General features: G+C 37.5%; 1 protein-coding gene across 2 annotated transcripts in view; it reads left to right on the forward strand.

Moving 5' to 3' along the window:
- Positions 1-24,684, forward strand: part of ZNF385B (zinc finger protein 385B) — a gene marked incomplete at both ends in the record, with an annotated part of 320,011 nt that overhangs the window by 242,955 nt on the left and 52,372 nt on the right. For both annotated transcript variants that reach the window (XM_080689946.1, XM_080689947.1), the window contains one exon: positions 4,175-4,285. In XM_080689946.1, the coding sequence (XP_080546072.1) occupies positions 4,175-4,285 (111 nt within the window). The remainder of the gene's footprint in view (positions 1-4,174; positions 4,286-24,684) is intronic.

The raw sequence follows: 24,684 nt of genomic DNA on the forward strand, positions 1-24,684 counted from the left end.
CTCTCAGGATCCAGAGCTCTGTGCCTTGGGAACACGAATGAATGTTTTCAGACTGATAGGGAGCAAACATGAAATTTAAGTGGAAAAAATTTTTTCCAGAGTTCTTTGGAAAATAATGTGCCCAAGTAACAATGCAAATCAAAACCACACTGAGATTCCATCTAACCCTAGTCAGAGTGGCAAGCATAAAGAAATCAAACAACAACAAATGCTGGCGAGGATGTGGGGAAAGAGGAACTCTTTTACACTGTTGGTAGGAATGCAAACTAGTTCAGCCACTATGGAGATCTGTGTGGAGATTCCTAAGAAAGATGGGAATAGATCCACCATATGATCCAGCTATACCACTCCTGATCTTTCCAAAGGGGTTGAATTCAAAGAAATACAGCAACATATGCATACCTATGTTCATAGCAGCACAATTTGTAATAGCCAAAATATGGAACCAACCCAGATCACCATCAACAGATGAATGGATAGCAAAACTGTGGGAAATACACACAATGGAATTCTATTCAGCCATAAAGAAAAACAAAATTATATCATTTGCAAGATGGAAAGCCCTGGAGAACATGTTAAGTGAGATCAGCCAAGCACAGAAGGAGAAGGTACATATGTTTCCTCTAATATGCCCAAACTAGGAAACACAGAGGATACCAGTGGGACTCCAGATAATGGAGGGGAAATACCAGCAAAGTTTGAATGGAAAGATAGGAGAGGAGGAAGGCTGATCTTGATTAATGAGGGTCTACATCTGAACATGTGTAAAATTATGAATAAGACATGGTTAACCTGGACAACCATTGGTGGGAGGGGGGAAGGGAAAACGGGGGCGGGGAGGAGAGGACACCAAATATAGTTTAAATGTATACTATTTATGTTCAATAAAAAATTGTTAAAAGAAAAAAAAACTTAGAGGGAACTGTTATATTCAATGATTGTGTTGGAGCCGTTCATGATTATCTTGGTGTACTAAAAGTTTGAAACTAGATTCTTAACGATCTGTCTTTTGTCTGCATTTCAACATTGTGGAATGAGAACAACTAGAAAATGTGTATTTATCTTAAGTAGTGAAAGGTTTTTTTTTAATGTTAACTTTCAAAATAATTTTTGAAATGAGTAATAGGGAAATTGTACATTGAAATACGATTTTACGGCTATTATTGCTTATGTTTTTAAAAGTCTATTATAATTTGATTTAAAGATAAAGTATTAGAGTATGTATATGACAGAAATAATGAAAGTGATATTCAGGAAAGTGGTGTTTGGGAAATATTTGTATAACTTAATCTCATGTATTTCATATAACATCAGAGAGTAAATATGTTTAGAGGCCCAGAGGAGAAAATATCTCCATGAAATGCCCTTGTATTTTAGCTTCACAAAACCGAGAGTTTTTTTTTTTTTTTATCCGCCAATAAAGTTTGGCTACTTTATTTTTAAGCCTCTCTAAAATCTTCAGTTAGTAACCGTAGTTTCATATTTCCAAATAGGTGGGTTTCTAATAAAACAAGAAAGTAAAGTTTTATTTCTGAATTTTTTTGTGTGTGGTATGGAAGTGGAACCCAGGGTCTTTTCTACCTCGCGGCTATACTCCCAGACCTATTTTATATTTTATTTGGAAACAGGGTCTCACTAAGTTACTGAGAGCCTCACTAAAGTAGCTGAGGCTGGCTTCGAACCTGTGCGATCCTCCTGTCTCAGCCTCCCAAGCACTGATATTACAAGTGTGAGCCACCGCGCCCAGCTTTTTATTTCTGAATTAAAATAAATTTTTGTGTGCTGTAATTTTATCATATTGGGGCAGAGTATCAGATAAATATACACGTTCTTGGTACCCTCTCCATATGGTCTCTCCCCCTCCTTCACTCTCCCCATGCATGTCTTTGATATTGGAATTGGTAGTTTTGTATATATTCAGATGGAACTCAAGAATATTTCTGAACTTTTGGGTTTTTCATGCCATGGAGTTTTTAACATTTATTATTAAATAAAATTTAAGGACAGGAATATAGCACAGTGATAGAGCACTTGCCTAGCATGTGTGAGGCCTTGGGCTTGATCCCCAGCACACCAGCACCACCGAAAAAAACAAAAGAAAAAATTTATTTTAGGCTGGGCTTGATGAGTTGCAATCCCAATACTTGGGACGCTGAGACAGAATAATTGCAGATTCAAAGCCAGCCTCAACAACTTAATGAGGCTCTCAACAACCTAGTGAAACCCTGTTTCTAAATAAGAAATAAAATCAGGCTGAAGGTGTAGTTTGAGGTAAAAAGCCTCTAGGTTCTATCCCCAGTGCCACACATACAAAAAAAAAATTTTAATAAATCAATTGTGAACTTGAACAAAGGAAATCCCAGATTATCCAGTAATGATATTTTGTGTTTCATAAACATAATACCCTTAACAATTTTTCTTTTTTATTTTATTTATTTATTTATTTATTTATTTATTAATTTTTTTTGGTGGTACTGGGGTTCCTGGAAGCCCTTCTACCTCCAGGCTACACTCCCAGACCTATTTTTACATTTTTATTTGGAAACAGGGTCTCCTAAACCAGCGCAAGCGGCTGGCTTCGAACCTGCGCGATCCTCCTGTCTCTGCCTCCCAAGTGCGGGGATTACAAGCGTGCGCCACCACGCCCGGCCCAATTTTTCTTTTTTATATAATATCAATTTGTATAGGGCTTCTTATGAATTTTGTCAGGTGTAGATTTGTATAACTAACACTCCAGTTAAGATCTGAAAACAATTCTATCACTTCAGAATCCCTCCCTCCCTTCGCATACCATCATATCTGATCTTTTTAATGGTAATACATTGTCTTGTCATCTCAAACTTGAAACAGTAGGCTAATTTATGTTCAATAACTCTTCACCCTCTTTTCTACTGTATTTAAGTTCTTCTAATTGCTAATTTTGTACTTTGTTGATTTATCATCATGATCAGGGATAGTGTTCCTTTCCCCTCTCTATCAAATATCATCTGCTAATCCATTCCTAAACTCAAGCCTCAGGAGATTTCCTTGATGATGGTGTCAGTTGATCTGTCCTTGTTCATGTTCCATCTGTTGATGAGCAACATTGCTTTGTTCATTGTCTGCATTGTTTGCTGAACTACCAGTTGTCTGATGTTAAGGCTGGAGATTATTATCGGGTGTACACCAGAGAATCACTGCTGGATTTCTTTGTGTGCTCCACAGACAAAGGTGTTTCTTTTTCTGAGCATGGCTATGGCTGCGTCCCATGCTTTTCTTGTGGTCAAGCACTTTCATCACTGTATATTTCTCTGGATATGTATGATACATGCAATCCAAAAGGGGGAAGATAACAACCTATAAATCAAAACTTTACTTGATCAATATTTAAATCAGGGTTGCTTATTAACCAATCTCTTTTTTTCTTTTTTTAAATTTTTATTGGTGTATTCTATTCATACATCATATTGGGGTAAAATGGATAGAACTGGAGGACATTATGCTAAGTGAGATTTGTCAGTCACAAAAAATAAGAAAGATGCTTTCCCTAATATGTGAAAGCTAAGGAGAAATGGGTCATAGGAGGAACTCTAGATGAAAAAGGAAATCCTACAGAGGAGCAAACAAGACAAATTAACCAATCTCTTATAGGCATTTGAGTGTACAGTTGTATGGCATACATTTCCAGTAGAATGAATTTTGATCTATAATACATGAAAGTTAATAAATTATTTTAAAATAAAGATCAACATTTTTTGTACTGTAATAAGAGCCTGATATTTACGACTCTGCCATAAGTCAACAATTCAAAAGTTGAATAATTGTAAGGACTGTCACTGAGGTTGTTTGAGACCATCTGAAGTATTAGCTACCTCTGCAGGGAAAACAATAACAATTACATTTTAATCCTGATTTTGGATCTTAAGTCTTCTTGTTTTAGGATTCTTTGAAGAATTTTTAAGATTCCTTTATAGATGTTAGATTTCATGGAATGTAAGACCCACTCGTGGTCTTCCTGTGTTATGATCAAAACAAGTCTTGTTTGTTTTTGTTCTTAATTCTTGAGTAAGATGCCTTACCTTTGTTTGGAAACTAAAAGTTAAAACCCTAAGAAATATCAAAGATCCTTGATTTTACTCACACTGCTGTCTACCCTTAAAGATTTAAACTGATTGTTTTATCATTTGTTCTTCAGATGGATCCTGTGCAAAAGGCGGTCATTAACCACACGTTCGGAGTGTCCATTCCCCCAAAGAAGAAGCAAGTGATTTCCTGTAATGTCTGTCAGCTTCGCTTTAACTCGGATGTGAGTATCACCTTCCCACTGCGCTCTGTAGTTGATCAGGCTGAGGGTCTGCATACTCCGCATACGTGCACCTCCTCACGTTCGCACACTCTCCGGCTCCCACTCCTCTGTGGCCCACTTGCTTCCCTGTGCCCGATCTCAAAGGGCTGGGGTTCAGTGCTAAAACCTTGAACAGTAGAGTGATTGATATCAGAGATTTAGAATTTCTCAGTGAAATCACTCTCACTTATACCATTTTACATTTAATCTCACCCATTATATTTACTTGTCAAAAATAGTTGAATAGCAGAAAATAGGAAAAAATTAAAAGCAATGAATGGTGAACAAAATCATTGTTATTACTCTTGATATGAAGTGTCACATTTCATGTGTGTGCTAAATCTTGTTAAATACCTCAAAGAAAAATTTGCTATACAATTTATATTTTCCCTGGAACATGAAAATATAGGGAAAGCTTCAATAAATTATTTTATCTGGTCAACAAACTGCAGACAGTCAGATTGTTGCTTAAGAGGCTGAGGGAGAGATAGGGAATTGACCATAAAAGGGCACAAGAGAACTCTTTTGAGTGATGAAAATGTTTTCTACCTTCATTGTTGTGGTAGTTACATGGCTGTCTTTGTTTTAGAAACTTATAGAACTGAATAGCTTAAAAGAATTTTGACTATATGTAGAATATACTTCAGTAAACATGACTAGGAAAAATTGATGACAAGCTATCTTATAAATAAGAAACTAATTCATGATAGAGCTATAACTACTAAGCATAATAAACTACAATATTAGTAGTATATTTAAGGCATAATAGAAGATTTTTATAAGAGTAGACAGAATAAAAATGCTGCAATATATCCAAATATATGTAACAGTTTTATATGCATATTTTCCAAATTTCTGTAGTTTTATAGAGAAATTAAGGTCTAAATCTTTATATATATTTAATGAAAATGTTCGCTACCTAACTGGCCTCTTGAAAATGTACCCACATGACAACCAGATCATCCTTAACACCAGCTTCTCACCACAATGCCAGATACTGAGAATACCACACAGCTGCACAAATTGGCTTCAAAATAAAATTATAACAATCTTGCAAAAGAAGCAGAATTTCATGAAGTCCATTAATGTGAAGTTAGAGAACTGGTTGAAACAAAGCCACCGACAAATGAAGACTAGCCTGTTAGAAGATTTAATCTAAGAAAAAAGCGAAAGGCTGATGGTGAATAGGTTCTTCAAAACAACAGGTTTTGAAATCAGGTCAAATGATAGGGGCCTCAGCAATTTTGAATTTAAAAAAAACTATTTTTATGATTCAAAACTCTTAGTGACTTTAAAGGGTACATTGAAAAAATTTGCTCCATTTAAGTCCAAAATTTGCCTTAACTTCCTACCCCCCCCTTGTCATTCCATATCTGTTTGTAACCATTTTAATATTTTCAGATATCTTTCCAGAATTTTCTGATGCAAATACAACTAAATATAAATATATATTCATTTCCCCCCTTTTCCAATACAAGGTAGCATATTATTTATACTTTTCTTTTTCTCATATTATTACATAATAATATATCCTCAAGAATTTACCCTATGAGAACATAGAGCACTCTCCTACTCTCTCTTTTATTGTGGTTGTTTGTTTGTTTGTTTTTACAAATATTTTAGACAAAGATGTCCAGATCCTAAACTCTAGAGCCTTTTAATATGTTACCTTACATTACTTTAGGTAGCCAAAGCAAATTAAGTTGGCAGATGGAATTAAGAATGCTAATCTGGTGTTGTGAGGTTTTATTTTTTTTTTCTTTTATTTAATTAATTTATTTTTATTTTTATTTTTTTTTAATTTTATTTTATTGGTGCACTGTATTCATACATCATAGTGGGATACAAACTTTTGTAGACATACATGCACACATCACCCCGTCAGCCCCCACCCGATCCCCACCCCATTCTCTCCCCATCCCTCCCTCCCATGCTTGGCTTAGTGGTTGACATCTAGTATTATAGCAATTTATCCAAAATTAAAAATGATAATCTCACATAACAGTTTCATTTGTCTGATACCAAGCTTTTGATGACTTAAAGATAACATTTCAATATTTCTTTTTGCTTTCTTTCTTACCAGAGAATATTTTTTTCTTTTTTTTAGGTGAAACTATCATATATTTATTTTTCAGAAAAAAATCTATCCTGATATGGAATATGGACTCTAGATACCCAAAACAATCTCGAAGCAAAAACAAAGCTAGAAGATGTATATTTTCTGATTTCAAACCATATAAAGCTACAATAATTGAAACAGTGTAGTACTGTTCTAAAGGCAGATATATAGACCATTGGAGTTAAATACAAGCCTAGAGCTAACTTCTTCCCTATATTGTCAAGTTATTTTTGACAAGGTTTCCACGAAGATTTGCTGGTGGAAATAATAATCTTTTAACTAAATATTGTTGAAAAATAATAATTACGTGGAAAAGAATAAAATTGGACCCTTACCTAATCCCACATACAAGTATTAACTCAAACTAGATAAAAGACCTAAATATAAATCTTAAGACTATAAACATTTAGGAGAAAATCTGGGTCATAAAACCTCACAACATTGAAATTGGCAGTGATTTCTTGGATATGATTTCAATGGCACAGGCAACAGAAGAATATACAAACTCCCTAAAAAATAAAAGAAAATATTGTATATCCAAAGACAATGTAAACAGAATTAAAAGTTACTAATAGAATTGGATAAAATATTTCCAAATGCTATATCTGAAGGTATATTATTATTCCAACTAGAAATCCTAAAAATTAACAACAATAAAGGCAAACAATACAATTTAGAGATAGGCAAAAGACTAACATAAATAATGAATCTCCACAGATAACCAATCTTAGTTGTCTGTTGGATGGAAAATCTTGTTTCTCTGGTTCTGGTGTGTGTTACCTATTTCTTCTTTGTAGTTAATCTCTTTGAGTATTTTCTCTAGCGCTGGTTTTGAAGACATAAATTCCTTCAGTTTCTGTTTGTCATGGAATCTTCTTATTTCTCCATCTAATTTGATAGAAAGTTTTGCTGGATAGGAAATTTTTGGCTGGAAGTTGTTTTCTTTCAGAGTTTGGAATATGTTACTCCAAGCCCTTCTGGCTCTCATGACTTGGTTTGGGAAGTCTGGAGTGATTCTAATTGGTTTGCCTCTGAATGTCACTTGGCCCTTTGTTTTTGTTGCCTTTAAGATTCTCTGCTTGGCTTCGACATTGGTCATTTTGACAATTATATGGCGTGGGGATCCTCTTCTCGGATCCTGTCTAAAGGGAGTTCTATAAGTTTCCTGGATCTGTGTATCAACCTCTTGCTCTATGTCTGGAAAATTTTCTGCTATTACTTCCTTGAAGAGATTGTTGATCCCTTTGGTTTCACTTTCTTTTCCCTCCTCTATTCCAATTATTCTTAGGTTAGCTCTCTTAAAATGGGCCCATATTTCTTCAATGTCAGATTCCTGCTGTTGGATATCTTTTTCTAGATTAGAAACTATGCATTCATTTTTGGATTGCTCATCTTCTAAGAGCAAGATTCTGTTCTCCATGTGGTCTAATCGGTTGTTTGTGCTTTGAATTGAGGCCTTTACTTCATTAATTGCATCCTTTATCTCTTTTTGGCTCTCTCTGAGTTCTTTTCGAAGCACCTCTATTATTTCTACAGTTATTTTCCTGATTTGATCTTCTAGAAATCTCTGATTTTCTGTTTTATCAGGTTCTGATGTTGTGGGGTTGTGCACATTCATTACTTCAGTGTTATTCCTCTTTCCCATGATTTCGGAGGTTTGTGCCTTCTCTGGGTTCTTCCCTTGGGTCACTATGGCTTCACTTAAGGTGCTCTGGATCTCGAGTCTGTATTATCTCAGACCCTACTACTCCTTTACTGGGTTGTATCACAGAGTCTCCGACCCAGGGAGTCGATAGAAGCTGCTTTAAACTATGGGGGGTGCCAGGTTGCACGCTCTCCTATGGTGTGATATCTCTGCCACCACCACTCCCTCACTGGGACAAGTCCCAGGAGGCACAATACTGGGATTTCTCCTCTGTGGCCCGCAATTTGACTCACTGTTCTTGAGTACGTAGATGTAGCTGTACTGGACTCGGTGAATTCACTGCTGCTGCCGCCGCCGGTGGCAATATGGCGCCTCTGCCACGCCCTCGGCCATGAGGCTGGCGTATTTTTTCTTCTCTGGTTTTGATTTCCACTCTGAATCCCTGCAGCGTGTGCTGAGCTCAGCCACTGGGAGCTTTAAATGCTGTCTGCGCCGAAAGATCCCGCCTGGCTGTTCCGCATCGGCTCACCTCGGCTTGCTGTAGCCGTCCGCTGAGTTCGCCGCTGCCGCCGGCAGTATGGCGCTGCTGCTGCGTCCTCGGGCGCGTGTGTCTCCTCTGTGGCCCTGAGCTCTGTTCTCAGTCCGCTTTCTCTCTGGAGCCTGGTGGTTTTTTTGTTTTTCTGGTGATGGTGTTTTCTGGCTATGAAAGGCGCTCTTTTTGTGGCAATGGAGATTGGTTGTTAGCGGGACTCTTAAGCCCCGCTTTTCTCGGTTGCCATCTTCCCGGAAGTCCTGTTGTGAGGTTTTATGAACCAAATTTTCTTCTAAAAGTTTATAGTATTAAGATTTATACTTAGGTCTTTTATCTATTTTGAGTTAATATTTGTAAATATGTTAGGTAAGTGTCCAATTTTATTCCTTTTCATGTAATTATTATTTTTCAACAATATTTATTTAAAAGATTATTATTTCCTCCACCAAATGTTCGTGGAAACCTTGTCAAAAATAACTTGACAATATATGGAAGAATTTATCTCTAGGCTTTTATTTAATTCCAATGGTGTATATATCTGCCTCTGGAACAGTACTACACTGTTTCAATTATTGTAGCTTTATATGGTTTGAAATCAGAAAATATACATCTTCTAGCTTTGTTCTTCTTTGAGATTGTTTTGGGTATCTAGAGTCCATATTCCATATCAGGATATATTTTTTCTGAAAAATAAATAAATAAATGTATGATAGCTTCACCTAAAAAGAAAAGAAAAGAAAAAATATTTTCTGTTAAGAAAGAAAGCAAAAAGAAATATTGAACTGTTATCTTTTAGTCATCAAAAGCTTGGTATCAGACAAATGAAACTGTTTTGTGAGATTATCATCATTAATATTGGATAAATTGCTATAAAACTAGATGTCAACCACTAAGCCAAGCATGGGAAGGAGGGATGGGGAGGGAACAGGGTGGGGATCGGGTAGGGGCTAACTGGGTGATGTGTGCATGTATGTCTACAAAAGTATTTTCTTTATACCATTATGATGTATGAATACATTGCACCAATAAAAAAGAAAAAAAGAAAAAAAAAGAAAAATTAAAGAAAAAGAAAAAGTGAGATATGCCAACTCTGAGGTTATATTAATTAAAAAAAAAAAAAAAGAAAGAATGCTAATCTGAAGGCCCTAAAGTGAAAAAGTAATCCTGGATTATTTTGTGAACCCAGTATAATCAAGGCCTTTTAAAAGTAGAAAAGGAAGGAGACAAAGTAGTCAGAGCCATGCAGTATGGGAGAGACTTGACTGGCCACCGTTGGCTTTGAAAGTCAAGAAAGGAGCCACAAACCAAGGAACACAAGACAGCTTCTGGGAAAGCAGGAAATTTGATCTTTCTATTGGGTCTACAGAGAAAGTCAGTTCTGCCAATGCTTTGATTTTAGTACAGTGAGACATACATCAGACTTGTGGCCACCAGAAGATAACAAATCCATGTTGTTTTAAGTTTATGATAATTTGTTATAAAAGCCATAGAAAACTTACATAGTAGTCTATATGTGGGTGTCCCATAGTTTATTTAACAATCCCTTAGAGATGGACACTTAGGTTGTTTCCAAGCCTTTGGTATGTCACAGGGTTGCATAGTCAATAAATGACAGAACTGGATGTCTCACCTCTAAATCCACGGTTCTCCTTGTATGTTGCCTCTTATAACTTTACTCATTTTCTGAGTATTTGAGCTCTTCCTACACAAGAAACACTATGTTAAGGCTCCAGAGGCCTGCAGCAGCTTTTACTAGCAAGCAGTAAAATGAGAACGTCTAGGGTTTGTCCTTAGGCAGAATTCCCCAGAACACGTTGCAGGGCTTCTCCTCTGTATTTTCCTTAGTCCACAGTTAGAGAGGCAGCATAATGTAGAAGGCTGGATTCAGAGTCTTTGAACTGGTCACAAGTCCTAATTCTGAACTTGGTAAATCACCTGACAACTGTCTGCCTTTTCTCTATTATGACCTAACATGGACATGATCTTTGGGAGCACCATTCCATCTCTGTAACTATAATAATTTCCACAGTATCACAGTTAGCAGGACAGGTTATAAATACCTCTATCTTACAGATGAAATAGGAAAAATGACAGCAGAACCTGTTTTTAATTGGGGTCATGGGTTTGATGAGGGGAAGTGTGCAAATTTTCTTTCAGTACCTCAGAATTTCTCTGGAAATCGGCCCACCCTTGATTTAAGTTCCATTCAGCATCAGCCATTTTCTTTGTGGACTAATGAAGACATGGACAAATGGAAACATATGAGCATATGACCAGCAGCTTCCTTGTTAATGTGCAAAAGTTCTGTTGATAACAAAGAAATTAGATTTCTGAGTCATGCTAAGATTCTGAGCACTAAACCCACAAAGTCTGCGTGGCAGATTCACAAATGTGGCATATACATGTTCTCGGTGTTTACTAATGGTGCTGTAATCTGCAAAACCAAGCTCTGAAACTGAGCATTTTTTATTTGGAGGAGACTTTATTATTTTATAATTACCCTATTTACATTTTAATGCAAGAATTAAGAAGATGCTCATCCTTATTTTCTTTAATAACGTTTCTAAATCAGCCTAAGACTGAATTGGCTTCACTCTTCAGTGCAGAAAATATGTTTATTGAAAAATCTGGAAGGCAAATTTGCACAGTAAACAGACTGCTTTCTGCAGTTCTCCATTACCCATATAAAACATACTAGGGTAGACCTGGGGCATTAAAATTCAATGCGACCTAGTTTAAGTGTTCTCAGGCCTCCTTTGCCCAGCTTTTATCATCTCAGTAGAACTCAACTGTTGGAAAGCAAAAGGCTACAGCTTCATTTACACAATATAGTGTTATGTAAATGACCAAGAATTAATCACAAACATTTCCCAAATGAACCTTTACAGATTAACACAGTTAGCTTTGCCAAAGGGCAGGCAGTGCAGTCCAGAAATGAAATACTTTCCAACTGAGGCCCAGACATTTGCACAAATATGTGCAGACCCCAAACCCTTGTTTCTTTTTGACCACTCTTTACCCATAACACAGTGTCAGCTGAAGTGGCTTATGCTGAGTCTTCATGTCCCTTCATTCTCCAGTAAGTGAACAAGGGTACCACAGCTGTGGTGTGGTCAACAATTGATAAGTCTGCATTGAGTTTTACCTGGAAGTGCCATTTCCAGAGGCAAGCCTTTTCAGGGAAACAAGCTAACATATACTTCAAAAGGTTTTTTTGTTTTTTTTTTTTTTTGTTTTTTGAGACTAATGTTTCTATTTTGGGGTAGGCTGAAAGTTGTCAGGTAGCAATGAGTTTCTAATTTATATATTAATTTCAGTTCCTTGAAAAATAATTGTAGAAGGATGAAGGAAATTTGAACAGATTCCTATATAAGAGCAGGGAAACTTGATTTTCTTAAGTGTTTAAAAACATATTATTATATCATAGTTCATTATAAATACCCTTAACCTATGCTTTATAGGCAAACTGAAATGAGAGCATTAGATTTTTAAATCAAGTCTATGTACCCTGGAATTTTGAGATTCATCATTAACACCGTAATTAGTAAGTGCTGGCTCCACAGACTTTCATTAGTCACTTGCAGTTGGCCCATTTGATTTTTAAACTTTACAGTGTTGCTCTTCAACTTTGAATCACATTATAGTTCACATTTTCTTCATTGTGCTGTATTTTGTGGTACTTCTAGGTTTGTGATTTTTGCCGATGTTCTTTGTGTTTATTTCGCCTTGCGCCATGGGGTTATCCAGTATCTCTGCCTCTCATTTCAGCTCCCTGTTCTGCATGCCATTTCACTGATTTGCATTAGAATGATTAAGTTCAAATAGTCAGGAAATTAAAGGTTTGCTTAAAGGTTAAAATGGCAGGCTGACCAACCATTTGTGTGAACACTTCTGTAGGGAACCCTACTCTCCTCTCCTCGAGTACAGATCTCTGCAGTCATTCATTAATCACCCTCAACTGCATGAACTGGCGTTCTGTGGCTCCACCTCCCTCCGCATTTTCCGTCTTTGTCATCCTACAGCTTTCGTTTAGAGATAGCCACTGGAGTATGTCCTCCCGGAGCCTGTCGTTGTTAATTTGTTTACTTGTTTGTTTCTTACTCCCACTTTCCGATTTCTTTAGCCATGACTCTAATACAGCACACACTCTCATCTGTCTTGCATAGACAGTCTGCCCCACTCACCATCTGTCATTTCAGAGGCCTTAGCCCTGTCTCTGCTAGGGGCCCTGGCATCCTTTGTCATCCCGTGGAGACCTCAGCAGTCAGGAGATCAGGGAGAAAGCTACAGCGTTGGGACCCACATATCCGGCCACGCACTTCCATGTGCTGTTGGCAGACACGCCACCTCCTTTGGCCACCAGGCCTAACTCCACCTCGCCGCCAGCTGCCATGAGGCCGCAAGTCCCTGCAGCAGCTGTGGTTCTTCTCTGAGAAGGCAGAGCGGCCAGGAAACGGGAACCCTGCTAGACCCTGCCTTTGAAGATGTCCCTTGCAGCAAAAGCAGAAGAGTTCCTCATCTTCAGGGCACCTGCGTGGGTGTTCTGAAGGGTCAAGCTCTTCATTTGTCTTTATATAACATTCTTCTGGCGGATTCTGCAGATCGCTGTTGACCTCTTGGGCCAGCTTTTAACTGTAGAGATGCTGCCCGTGCTTCTCTTCCTTAGTGTTTTCTCCTAAACCTCCTTCCTCTGTTTTCTGCTCGGTCTTCTTTCTCTCTCTCTCCTCTGAACTCTTATTTTTTCCTCTTCTTCTGGCACAAAAAAACAGCAAACACATTGTTTTCCCTGTCTTTCATGGGCATTTGTAGTGTCTTTATTAAGCTTTTTGTTGTTGTTTAGCTTAATAACTGGATTCATAAACTGGGCGTGGTGCCTCACGCTTGTAATCCCAGTACTTGGGAGGCTGAGATAGGAGGATTGCAGGTTTGCAACCAGCCTCAGCTACTTAGGGAGGGCTTTTGCAACTTAATGAGGCCCTGTTTCTAAATTAAAAAATTAAAAATCGGGCTGGGGATGTAACTAAGAGGTAGAATGCCTTTGGGTTCAATCTCTAGTACCACACACACACACACACAACCCACCTAAAAACAAAAATAATCTTTTACGTCAGGTGTGGTGGCACATGCTTTTAATCCCAGTACTTGGAAGGCTGAGACTGGATGATTGTGGATTCAAGGCCAGCCTCAACTACTTAGTGAAGCCTCCCACAACTTATTTCAAAATAAAAAATAAAAAAATAGAGGTGGGGTATGGCTCAGAGGTAGAATGTCCCTGGGTTCAGTCCCTAGTACTGAAAAAAAAAAAAAAAAGGACTCATCACTTTAAATTTAGAAGTTATACTTGAAAAGATCTCTAGAAGAATAAAAAAAATACTAAGCCTGTTATTTGGACCTCTACTTAACATACCATTAAAATGTTTTATACTTTTCAGACACCCTTCTTCCAAGACTATAGTTACATATATCCAATAAACATCTACACACTTGTTAATGCTACAGAGTAATTATTTTCTCCCTCACATATATACCAACTCAGTTTCTCTTTAAAGTCTTTGGGATTGATAGCAAATCCCTTATGGGTATGTTTATGTAATTAAATATAAATCATCTACAGCCTGTATCCATGAGTTCCACAGCCAAAGATCAACTTCCCATTGATTAAAAATATTTGGGAGAGGAAAGTTGCATCTGTACTGAATATGTACAACCTTTTTATTCTCATTAATGTTTCCTAAATAGCACAGTATAGCAATTATTTACTTATAATTTACACTTATAATTTACATTGTATTAGATATTATAAATACTCCAGAGATTATTTAAAGAGTACAGGAGGAGATATATATATATATATAACGTTCTATGAAAAACTATGTTTTATGTACGGAACTTCACTATCCATGGATTTTGGTTTCCAAGGGATGTCCTAGAATTAATCCCTCACAGATACTGGGGGACAACTGTATATTCAATTATAAGGTGTGTGTGTGTGTGTGTGTGTGTGTGTGTGTGTGTGTGTGTGTTTAAGGGTACCGGTACTTAGTCTGTTAGGCTTCACCTATGCAATTGTAACCTCCTACTCAGAAAACAAACAAAAAACCATGGACGTTTGTCCTCACTGAAAGTGAGTTTATGATAAAGGGATTGGAGAAGGTCACACTTAAATTGAACTCTGCAGCAGAAAATTAAATCAAGAGATACCAGAGTGATAATAATCTCATTGCTGGGCTGGGTACTGACAAGCTGGTTGTAAAGTTTTTATCTGCTCTTAAACAGTACAAATTATTAGATAAATGAATAATATTGGAAGTTATAAAACCACCTGATTCTGCCAAGAAAAAAGGTACAGTACTGAAAATAGAAGGAATCAATAACCTCAAATGGAAATCTAGAAAATGATAACCAGCTTTTGTCAAACATTTTACATTTTTCCCCATAAATAAGACTATTTATATTGATTCTTAGGTTTGGAGAGTAGTGAAGCAGATAGGAGGTAATTAAAAGCATAAATCTGAAGATCGTAGGAAGGTAATTCTCAGTTTTTCAGACAGAGCTGACAAAATGATGAACATTTTTTGCTTCAACCTGACAGAAATGTAGCATGATTCCATGGATCCGGGGCGCGCCAAGGTAGACGCTGTGTTCTATAGGTGCTGCTTAAAGCTCTTAGCATTCGGTCAGGGTTGTGAAGCATATAGTAGTTACTTAATACATTTTAAAAACCTCTAGCTTCCACGGTAGCACTGTATTAGAAAAATATCCCAGTCTTTCCCAGAGTGGTCTTATTTTAAATGGGTACTTAGATGATTCATGACAGGTTTTAAATTCATCACTGGGTAAAAAAAATAAGAGTAGATCAAAAGTTAAGTTATTTAAAAGTGATCAATATGACTTAAAAGACTCATTAGATCCTACAGTTAACTAATAGGGAAATTATGCAACATATATAATTTAGTGTTTTTCTGGATTTTCTTTACACATGTGAGTGTCTCACACGGCATGTTACTTTTGCTCTCGTCTCGTGTTCAGTCATATTCAGAGTTGAATGATGAGCCTACTACGATGTTGTGAAGATTGGCGATAGGGGTGATAGTGAAAACACCAACAACCTCCGCCCAACTGATGAGAATAGATTCTCAACAGAAAGCCAGGAAGCATCTACAGTTTACCATTCATACTGTAAGCTCTGATGCATTTTCATTAAGGAATTGGTTTGCTGATCAAACATTAATAACACCTTTTTAAAAAATGTTATTTTTTCCCTGTGTAAAATTCGGGTTAATAACACATTTAGTGAAAAGTAAAATAAATTCCTGAAAGCCTTTTCAAATCATTTTGTTCTTTAGTTTTTTTTTTTTTTTTTCTATCTTAAAAGTTTTCTTGCCATTTAGTTGAGAGAAGACTCTTAAGGGCTTGTGTATTTATCTCTTCACTTTTGTGGATTTTTTTTTTTTCTTAGTTAAGATTAGGTGCAGAATCCTTGGCAGCTGGTATTTAGCTTGATTTTTGTAGTTTTACATTTTCAGCTACAAATTTATTCAACACATCATTAAGAACAGGTAGAATATCAGGTGGGCAGGGCAGCACACACCTGGGATCTGGGTATTTGGGAGGCTGAAGCAGGAGGATCGCAGATTTGAAGCCAACTTCAGTAATTTAGTGAGGCTCTCAGCAACAGAGAAAAAATCTGTTTCAAAACAGAAAATAAAATAGGACTGGGATGTAGTTCAGAGGTACTATGACCCTGGGTTCAATCTCCAGTAACCCCACCACCACCACCACCACACACACACAGTAGAATTCCTAGACTGAATACCTGCAGGTTTCCAAAATGATTAGTAGCTTGTTTACATTTAGGCTTTATTTAGCACATGTTTGGTTTTCCATAGCTTATCATTAATTCTGGATAGCTCAGTGGGAAGTTGACTAAAATTTTCACAAAATTTACAGTAAGAAACAGAAAGTATTATTTATATAAGACAAAACAAAAAAAAAGCTGGATGAAACAAAAAATAAGCTCATCCACCCCATTGCTTTAAGTGTCTGGTTTAACATAATTCAGAACAATTGGCTAAAGAGGCACCTTTTACACAGCTATTTAAATAGTCACAGCATTTTGCCTTGGGGGCCGGTGGGTTAGCATAAAGGTCAAGCCTCCAGGAAAGACTTATAGGCTGTACAGAACCCTGTGACATGAGGTTTGGGGCATGCTGGGAGAGGAAGAAAGCATATGAGGAAATATTGCTTTAGACAATTTCTAAAATAGCACAATCAGTCAATGTGAGTTCTTCCAGGAGATTAAAGAAGCAATGAACTTGTCCCTAGATAGAAAAGAACATCAAAATAGTTCCTCCCTCAAATGGAAGGTATGAGAAGCACCCTCACAGACCTGGTGATCACTCACTGGAGAAAGAAAACTAGACACTTAGAAACCGCTGAGCTGAATGATGCTAACACTAGCATAATATGCATTTAGGAAAGGAGAGAGCGTGTGGGTAGAATCGTCACCAGTAGGAAGCTACCATTTGAAGGAAGGAAGCCTCCTTTTCTGCCAGACCCTATATGTATCACTTATTCTCCAAATATGTCATCTCCATGTTTTCACAAAGGTTCCTAGAGGAGATAGAGTTGACAAAGACCTAAGAGATGCTCAGGATCCGAGGGACAGAGAATAAGCTCAAACAGGGCTTATTAAGGATGTGGTCCATGGATAGGCCAGAGGAAATCCACAAACCCCTAAAACTGCAGAATGTCTCCTGTCTGTATACCTGAAAGCACAACCACTTAGAACAAGTGACTGGATGATCCCTTCTCACGGGGCAAAGGCTCTACAGCATCCTTTATCAACATGTTCCAGAATTTAATAACCTTCAGTGAGTAGTATTTTATCTTATGTAAAGAGAGAGAGAGAGAGAGAGAGAGAGAGAGAGAGAGAGAGAAACACCCTTATTTCCTGTACCTAAGGTGGATATCCCTACAGCCCTACCTTCATTATGCCACTGATGACTGATGACTGATATGCAATTAATATGAAACCTAGTTCTGCTTTCAATTTATATTTAGCATGAGAGATACTAGTAAAGAATTATGATAACCAAATAGTTTCCATTTTGTGGTTGTCTTTTTGTGTGTGTGGTACTGGGGATTGAACCCAGGGGCATTCTTCCTTTTGAGCTATACTCCCAGTCCTATTTTATTTATTGATTGATTGATAGTGGGAGTTGACCTCAGGGTGTTCTACCTCAGAGCTATACTCCCAGCCCTATTTTTTATTCTTTATTTTGAAACAGGGTCTTTTTTTTGGTGGGGGGGATAATAGGGATGGAACCCAGGGGCATTCTAACTCAGTAATACACCCCTCACCCCTATTCTTTTAGTCTTTTTTTTTTTTTGAAACAGGGTCTCACCAAGTTGTGAAGCTTCAGTCTGAGCCTCCTAAATGCTGGGATTACAAGTGAGCACTACCACACCTGGCTTTGAAACAGGGTCGTAGTAAGTTTCAGAAGTCCTCACTAATTAGCTGAGGCTGGCAATTAACCTGAGATCCTCCTGTCTCAGCCTCCCAAGTAATGAGATATAGGCATGAGCCATCATACCTGGTTCCATTTTATCTTTGATTATGCCCACCATCAGTTCTCTGAAAAGCAACTTTCATTATCTTTGAACTTGAGCTAGAAGTGATTACTTGGCTTTTGCCACTCTGAAAAGAAATATCATTTTATAATATGAGAGACACTTATAGAATTCTTCTGTGTGATGATTTGGGCTTTTTTGTCTTTTTGGAGGAAGGTATTGGAGTCTGAACCCAGGAATATTCTATCTTCAAGCCATACTACAGCTCTTTTTAATTTTAATTTTTTAATTTAATTAATTTATTTTTATTTTTATTTTGTGGTCGATACTAGGAATTGAATCCAGGAGCATTCTACTTCCAAGCTACACCCCCCCACACACAGCCTTATTTTTATTCTTTATTTTGAAACAGGGTCTCACCAAGTTTCGGGAGGCATCATTAAGTAGCTGAGGCTGGCCACGAACCCACAATCCTCCTGCCTCTGCCTCCCAATTACTGGGGTTACAAGTGTGTGCCACCATGCCTGACTTAAGTTTTATTTTGATATAGGGTCTTACTAAACTCTTGAGAAAATTGCTAATGCTGGCCCCAGCCTGTGATCCTCCGATCCCAGCCTCCCAAGTTCTGGGGTTATAAGAGTACACCACTGCACCTGGCTGTCATGCATGTGTACTGGCTTTTTCTTCTGTTATCTGGGAGAAGCAGAAAGACTCTTAGATTCACTAAAGGGGTATCTAGGCTATTTGTTATAGTTATGTAACTTAAATGGTTTAAGCCAACAAAATATCCTATTGACATTTAAAAAATGGCAACAGTCTCCTTTTGTAGTTTAATTTACACATTTACACACATGGTGATAAACAGTGGTATTCATTAACATTTGTAAATTTTAGGGAAATGATGGATGTGTACAATTGTAAAGTGCCAGAACAGAATTATTGAGTTTGATGATGTAGATTAAAATTTTTTTTAATTTGAATATCTGATATTATTTTCAAGCTAGCTTTCTAGAGATTTAGACATTGAATAACTGTTTTTACATTTATAAATGTAGTAAATTCTTATTAATCTGGACTACATTACTTGGGGATTTGTGATAATTCAGGTATAGATAAATTGTATTTTTGTTTGGTCCAAATACTTTCTTCAAAGATAATGCAAATAAGTATTATCAAGGAGGTTGAAGCACAGAGATTTAGAACAGCAACAGAAACTAATTTTTTTCAAGCACACTTAAGCACTGTAAGGATAAAAAATTTTCAAGCATACTTAAGCACTGTAAGGGTATTCATTAAAATACCAGAAACAATGTAATCTAAAATAATTTTTATATATTTTAATTGATCAGTTTCTGGTAGCTAACAGAAACTAACAATATTTCTAAAATGTTCTACTTTGAATTATTTTTATAATTTTTTATGTTCTTCATCCAAATTAGTCACATTAATGATATTTTTCTAAAATTATAACCATTTAACAATATCTAATATTTTGTTTTCTCCTTTAAAGAATGTTAATATTTTAATGACTTGGTTAACATTTCTCTAAAAGTTTTTCGAGTTAAGTGTTTAACCTAGGTAATATGTAAATTCATATTTCAGACTAAATAAGCATTGTTTTGAGGTCTGAATTATCCAATTAATTTACCTATACTAATCTAGTTAGGTAAATGATCAGTAAATCACTGATTATGTGTTCTGGTTTGAGGCTATCTTAACAGACAATTGATCGAACCATCAATATTTTATTTTTAGCCAGACAGTGGAACACTTGTAATCCCAGTATGTGGGAAGCTGAGACAGGAGGATGGCAAGTTAGTGACCAGACTCAGTATTTAGCAAGACACTCAGCAACAACTGTCCCTATCACTCTGAACTACTATGATGTGAGACTATAATTTACCAACACATATAATACATAAATTAATTAATTAATTAAAAACAAAAGAAAACAAAAAGTCTGGGGTGTAGCTTGGAGGTAGAATGACCCTGGGTTCAATTACTAGTATCAACAAAATTAATTGTTTTGTCATTAATTGAATGGTTGGTCTGTTATAAATCTGATCACTCCATGCTAAGACTGATCAAGCAACCAGACCCCAAACATCATACCAGCCAGTGACTCTTGCTTCTGTCCAGTACTTACAGACATGGTTTTATAGGCTGCTGATTAGTTGGTACATGTGACTATTTCTTTGATGATGTCAATGATGATGATGATGATGATAAAGATCCCTGCAGAAATCCAGAGGGAGTTGGAAATGCTCATTTGATTATGGCCAGTCTTAATGCCAGAATTCTTACTCTGTAAGTGGCCTAGCATCCTCATGAGATCCCCACTCATTTATGGCTCAGCTCCAGTCACATGTGTGCCATTCAGCCCATCGCTTGTCATGCATCAGCCACGGTAACTCAATTTCTCTTCCTCAAATCTGCCCAAACCTACCCTCCTGCTTTGAGACTAGTTCATATTCCTCTTTAGGTCTCACCTTAAATGCTTCTTCCTTAGAAGAATTTTTCTAGACTTCATAGTCTACATTAGTTCCATTCCTCCCAAAATAATTTTATAGCACTCATTAAACTCTATGAAGTATATTACAGTTAATAAAGATATCTTTATGTAGCTATTTGTTTAATATCTGTTGTCCCCTCTACACATACACACACACACACACACGTGCGCGCGTATGCACACACACACACACACACACACACACACACACACACACACGTGACTAATAGTTGCCTAAGGAGAGAGACTGGGTCTGCTTTGTCCATTGCTGTCTTTCTGGTGCCTAGCAAGTGCAAGTACATAAACATTTCTTGTGTGGATGAATGATTCTAAAGGAGATCTTTACCTTACAAGAACCTAAGGATTGGTTGAGAATTACTGAACCCATTCTCTATAATGAAAACTATTTATTTATTTATTTATTTATTTATTTATTTATTTATTTATTTTGGTACTGGGCATTGAGCCAAGAAGTATTCTACCTGTGAGCTACACCTCCAGCCCTATTTTATTTTTATTTTGAAACAGGGTCTCACCATGTTGCTGAGACTATCTTGTATCAGCCTCCCAAGTACTGGGATTACAGGTGTGTGTCACCCAGCCTGAAAACTGTATCTTACATGAGCTTAAAGGTCATGCCCCCAGAGCTGTCTTCATTTAAGGTCATCCCCTGAATGGATGAAACGTAGACCGTCTTTTCTCAGAGTGGCTACAGAATGGGCGTCTATTCTATGTTGAATACTCCTCTGTGAAGGTTGTTTTGACCTGAGATTGAGACATACTTTAGGATCCTGTGATGTAGTGGTTAGAAGCCCAATCTTTTAATCCTTATTTTGAATCCAGGGTCTTCTAATTCTGGCATGACGATTGGACAATAAACTCAAACTAAGAACAATTGCTTCATATGCTTTTATGAGGATGAAATGAGACACTGCATGTACAGTGTTTAGCACTGTGCCGGTACATGGCAAACAATAAAGGCATATATTTGTCACTATTTTTATCCTGGAGTTCAAAGTAATTTTTCATGACCTGACATTGTGTTTGCAGCCTTTCTGGCTGTTGTGTGGTCCCCATGGCTGTGTGTTCTTTAGCTCTTTGACGTGAGAGGCAGGGCATCCTCATTTGTTTGGAGCAGCATCCTTATCTCATGCATACATGGCCACCACTACATACTTTGTGCAGCATTATCAAATACTCTTTCCAAACATGAGGACCTCATATTATTTTTTGTTATTTAATGAAGTTGTCTTGAAATTATAAAATGGTATTTTAGCACTTAAGATACTATTATACCGCCGGGCATGGTGGCGCACGCTTGTAATCCCCGTGCTTGGGAGGAGGAGACAGGAGGACCACGCAGGTTCGAAGCCAGCCGCGCTGGCGTAAGAGACCCTGTTTCAAAAATATAAAATAGGTCTGGGAGTGTAGCCCGGAGGTAGAAGGGCTTCCAGGAACCCCATTACCACCACCACCAAAAAAAGATACTATTATACTTTAAGAAAATTATAGTTCCTTCTTGATAGTTATGTATAGCTATTTTTAAATTATTTTTACTTTGAAATTTTTACTTCCCATGGCCTGTGTGTCTTCCTGTTGACTTGTCCATCCCTCTTGTTCTGTACCTCATCCTCCTCCTACCTGTTGAATAGAGCCGTTGCTCAATATTCTTTCTTCTACTGGATTTTGTGATCCGGGTACTTAATTCCTCAGAAGCCCATTCACCAAAACTGCACTCATCACCTTACCACATGTTTCTCAAATGCGCATCTTTACCCTTGCCACTTTCCTCAACTAGCGCTTTTATTTCCAATCATTTGTTGAGCCTCCCACTGTTTATCTCATAAGCAGCCCGATAGAAAATACCAAACCAAGTCCTCATTTTCCTTTGCAAAATTCCCCATCCACTGGAACTGCACCTCCTTCTTAGCCATGTGGGTATGCAATTTTTCAAGTCAACTCTAGCTATCTTTCCTCCCTCTATTCTTACTTTAATCCTATTGCCAAAATATTAAAGATTCATTCTTCATTCATTTTATCCACCCACATCAGCAGCATTTACCAAATGCCTACAATGTTTTAGGCAGTGTGCTAAGTGTCAGAAATACTGTGAAGAGCAAACAATCTGATAGGTGCAAGCCTCGACAGAGGTTATTGTCTGGTGGGAGAAAACAGACATTAATTAAATGCTTATAGATGTCAATAAATAAAGGTTAAATGGTCAGAAGTACTTTGAAGGGAAGAATCCAAAGAACTAGATGTAGCCTAATCTAGGGCATCATGGAAGAATTCCTAAGAAATTGAAGTCTGAGCTGGCTTCCAAATGATTCATAGGAATTGATTTAAAAAAAAGAGAGAATGGAGCCAGGTATGGTGGAGCATGCCTATAATCTCAGTACTTAAGAGGCTGTGACAAGATAATCGCTTGTTTGAGGCCAGCCCTGGCAATTTAGACTGTATTTCAAAATAAAAAGGACTGGGGGTGTAACTCAGAGGTAGAACTCTCTTGGATTCAATTACCAGTACCCCCACCGCAAAGTAATTAAAGAAGACCACTAAGAAGGCTATTGTGCAGCCCAGGCAAGAGCAAAAGATTACAATAGCTTGGACTAGATGGTTGTGGTAAATATGAAGAATCAGCTTGGCTGGGCATGGTAGAGCATGCCTTTAATCGCAGCATTGGGAAGGCTGAGACAGGAGGATATTAGGTTCAAGGTCAACATGGGGTAACTTAGCCAGACCTTGTTTCAAAATAAAAAATAAAATAAGATTGGGGATTAGCTCAGAGTTAGAGTACCCCTGGGTTCATCCCCAGTGCTACAAAAAAAATTAGCTCAACTGGAGAAATATTTAGGAGGCTCACCTGTAGGACCTGGTGGTTGATTGAATATGGAGGTAGAAATAGAGTGCCACAGTGGGGGTGACCCTTGAGTCTGGGGTTTCCAACAGATGTAGAGTGATGCTGTTGACAGAATAAAAATGCTGGAAGATGACTAGGGAGCATGGGCAGGAAGAGAGACATGTGATGCCATGAGTTTAGTATTTGAACTTATGTTCAAGGTGCTTTGAGATACCAAGTAGACATGATCATCTGGAGCTCAGAAAAGAGGCAGGTGTAGAGGTGGTTATGGGAGTTGTAGTGTGGGTAAGATTGAACAGGGGAGAGACTGAAAAGTATGAAATGAGAACTCAAAAGCCTACAGGTGATCCTTGTAATGTGCCAACATTTAATAACTGGACAGGGGAAGGTGAGCCTGCAAATGATTCTGGAATGAATGCAGGGGAAACCAACCTGAGAAAGAGCCTGGGGAAAAGAGTCTTCAAAAAAGGAAGCAAGCGGTCAATGAGATGAAATGTGCCTTTATGGTCAAGCAAGGTGAAGAATAAAAAATATATTAATGTCTTAGTATTGTCTATTTCAGTGGAATGAGGTGGATGCAAATAGAGTGAAAAAATGGAGATGTGTATATAATTATATTAATAAATTAATCTGTGAAAGAGAGCAGAGTGATACAGGGTAAAAAGCTAGGAGTGGATGTGAGCTGAGGGATGACTTGTTTTGTATTAGGGAGATCTGAGATTGTTTAGACATTGATGATAAGACTCTGTTTGACAGAGATAGGTTAAATATAAATCTAAAGAGAAGGGATAATAGGCAAGGGAGAGGCATAAGTAGCTGTAGCTCTGGATAGACTTGTTTTAATAAGAAGAATAGCTAAGATTTTGGTGCTGTGCATCTGTAATCCCAGTTACTTGGAGGTCTAAAGCAGGAGGATTATAAGTTTGAGGCCAGCCTTGGCAATTTATATAGACCCTGACTAAAAATAAAAATATGAAAGGACTGAGTATGTAGCTCAGTTCTTGCCTAGCATGTGCAAGGCCATGGGTTCAATCCCCAGTAGTGCAGGGTGTGGGGGGAAGGAATAGCACTCTTTCTATGAAAGCACTGTTTTTTTTTTTATAACTCCCTGAATCTGAA

Source organism: Muscardinus avellanarius, assembly GCF_963383645.1.
Source record: "Muscardinus avellanarius genome assembly, chromosome: 2".
Taxonomy (NCBI): Eukaryota; Metazoa; Chordata; class Mammalia; order Rodentia; family Gliridae; genus Muscardinus; species Muscardinus avellanarius.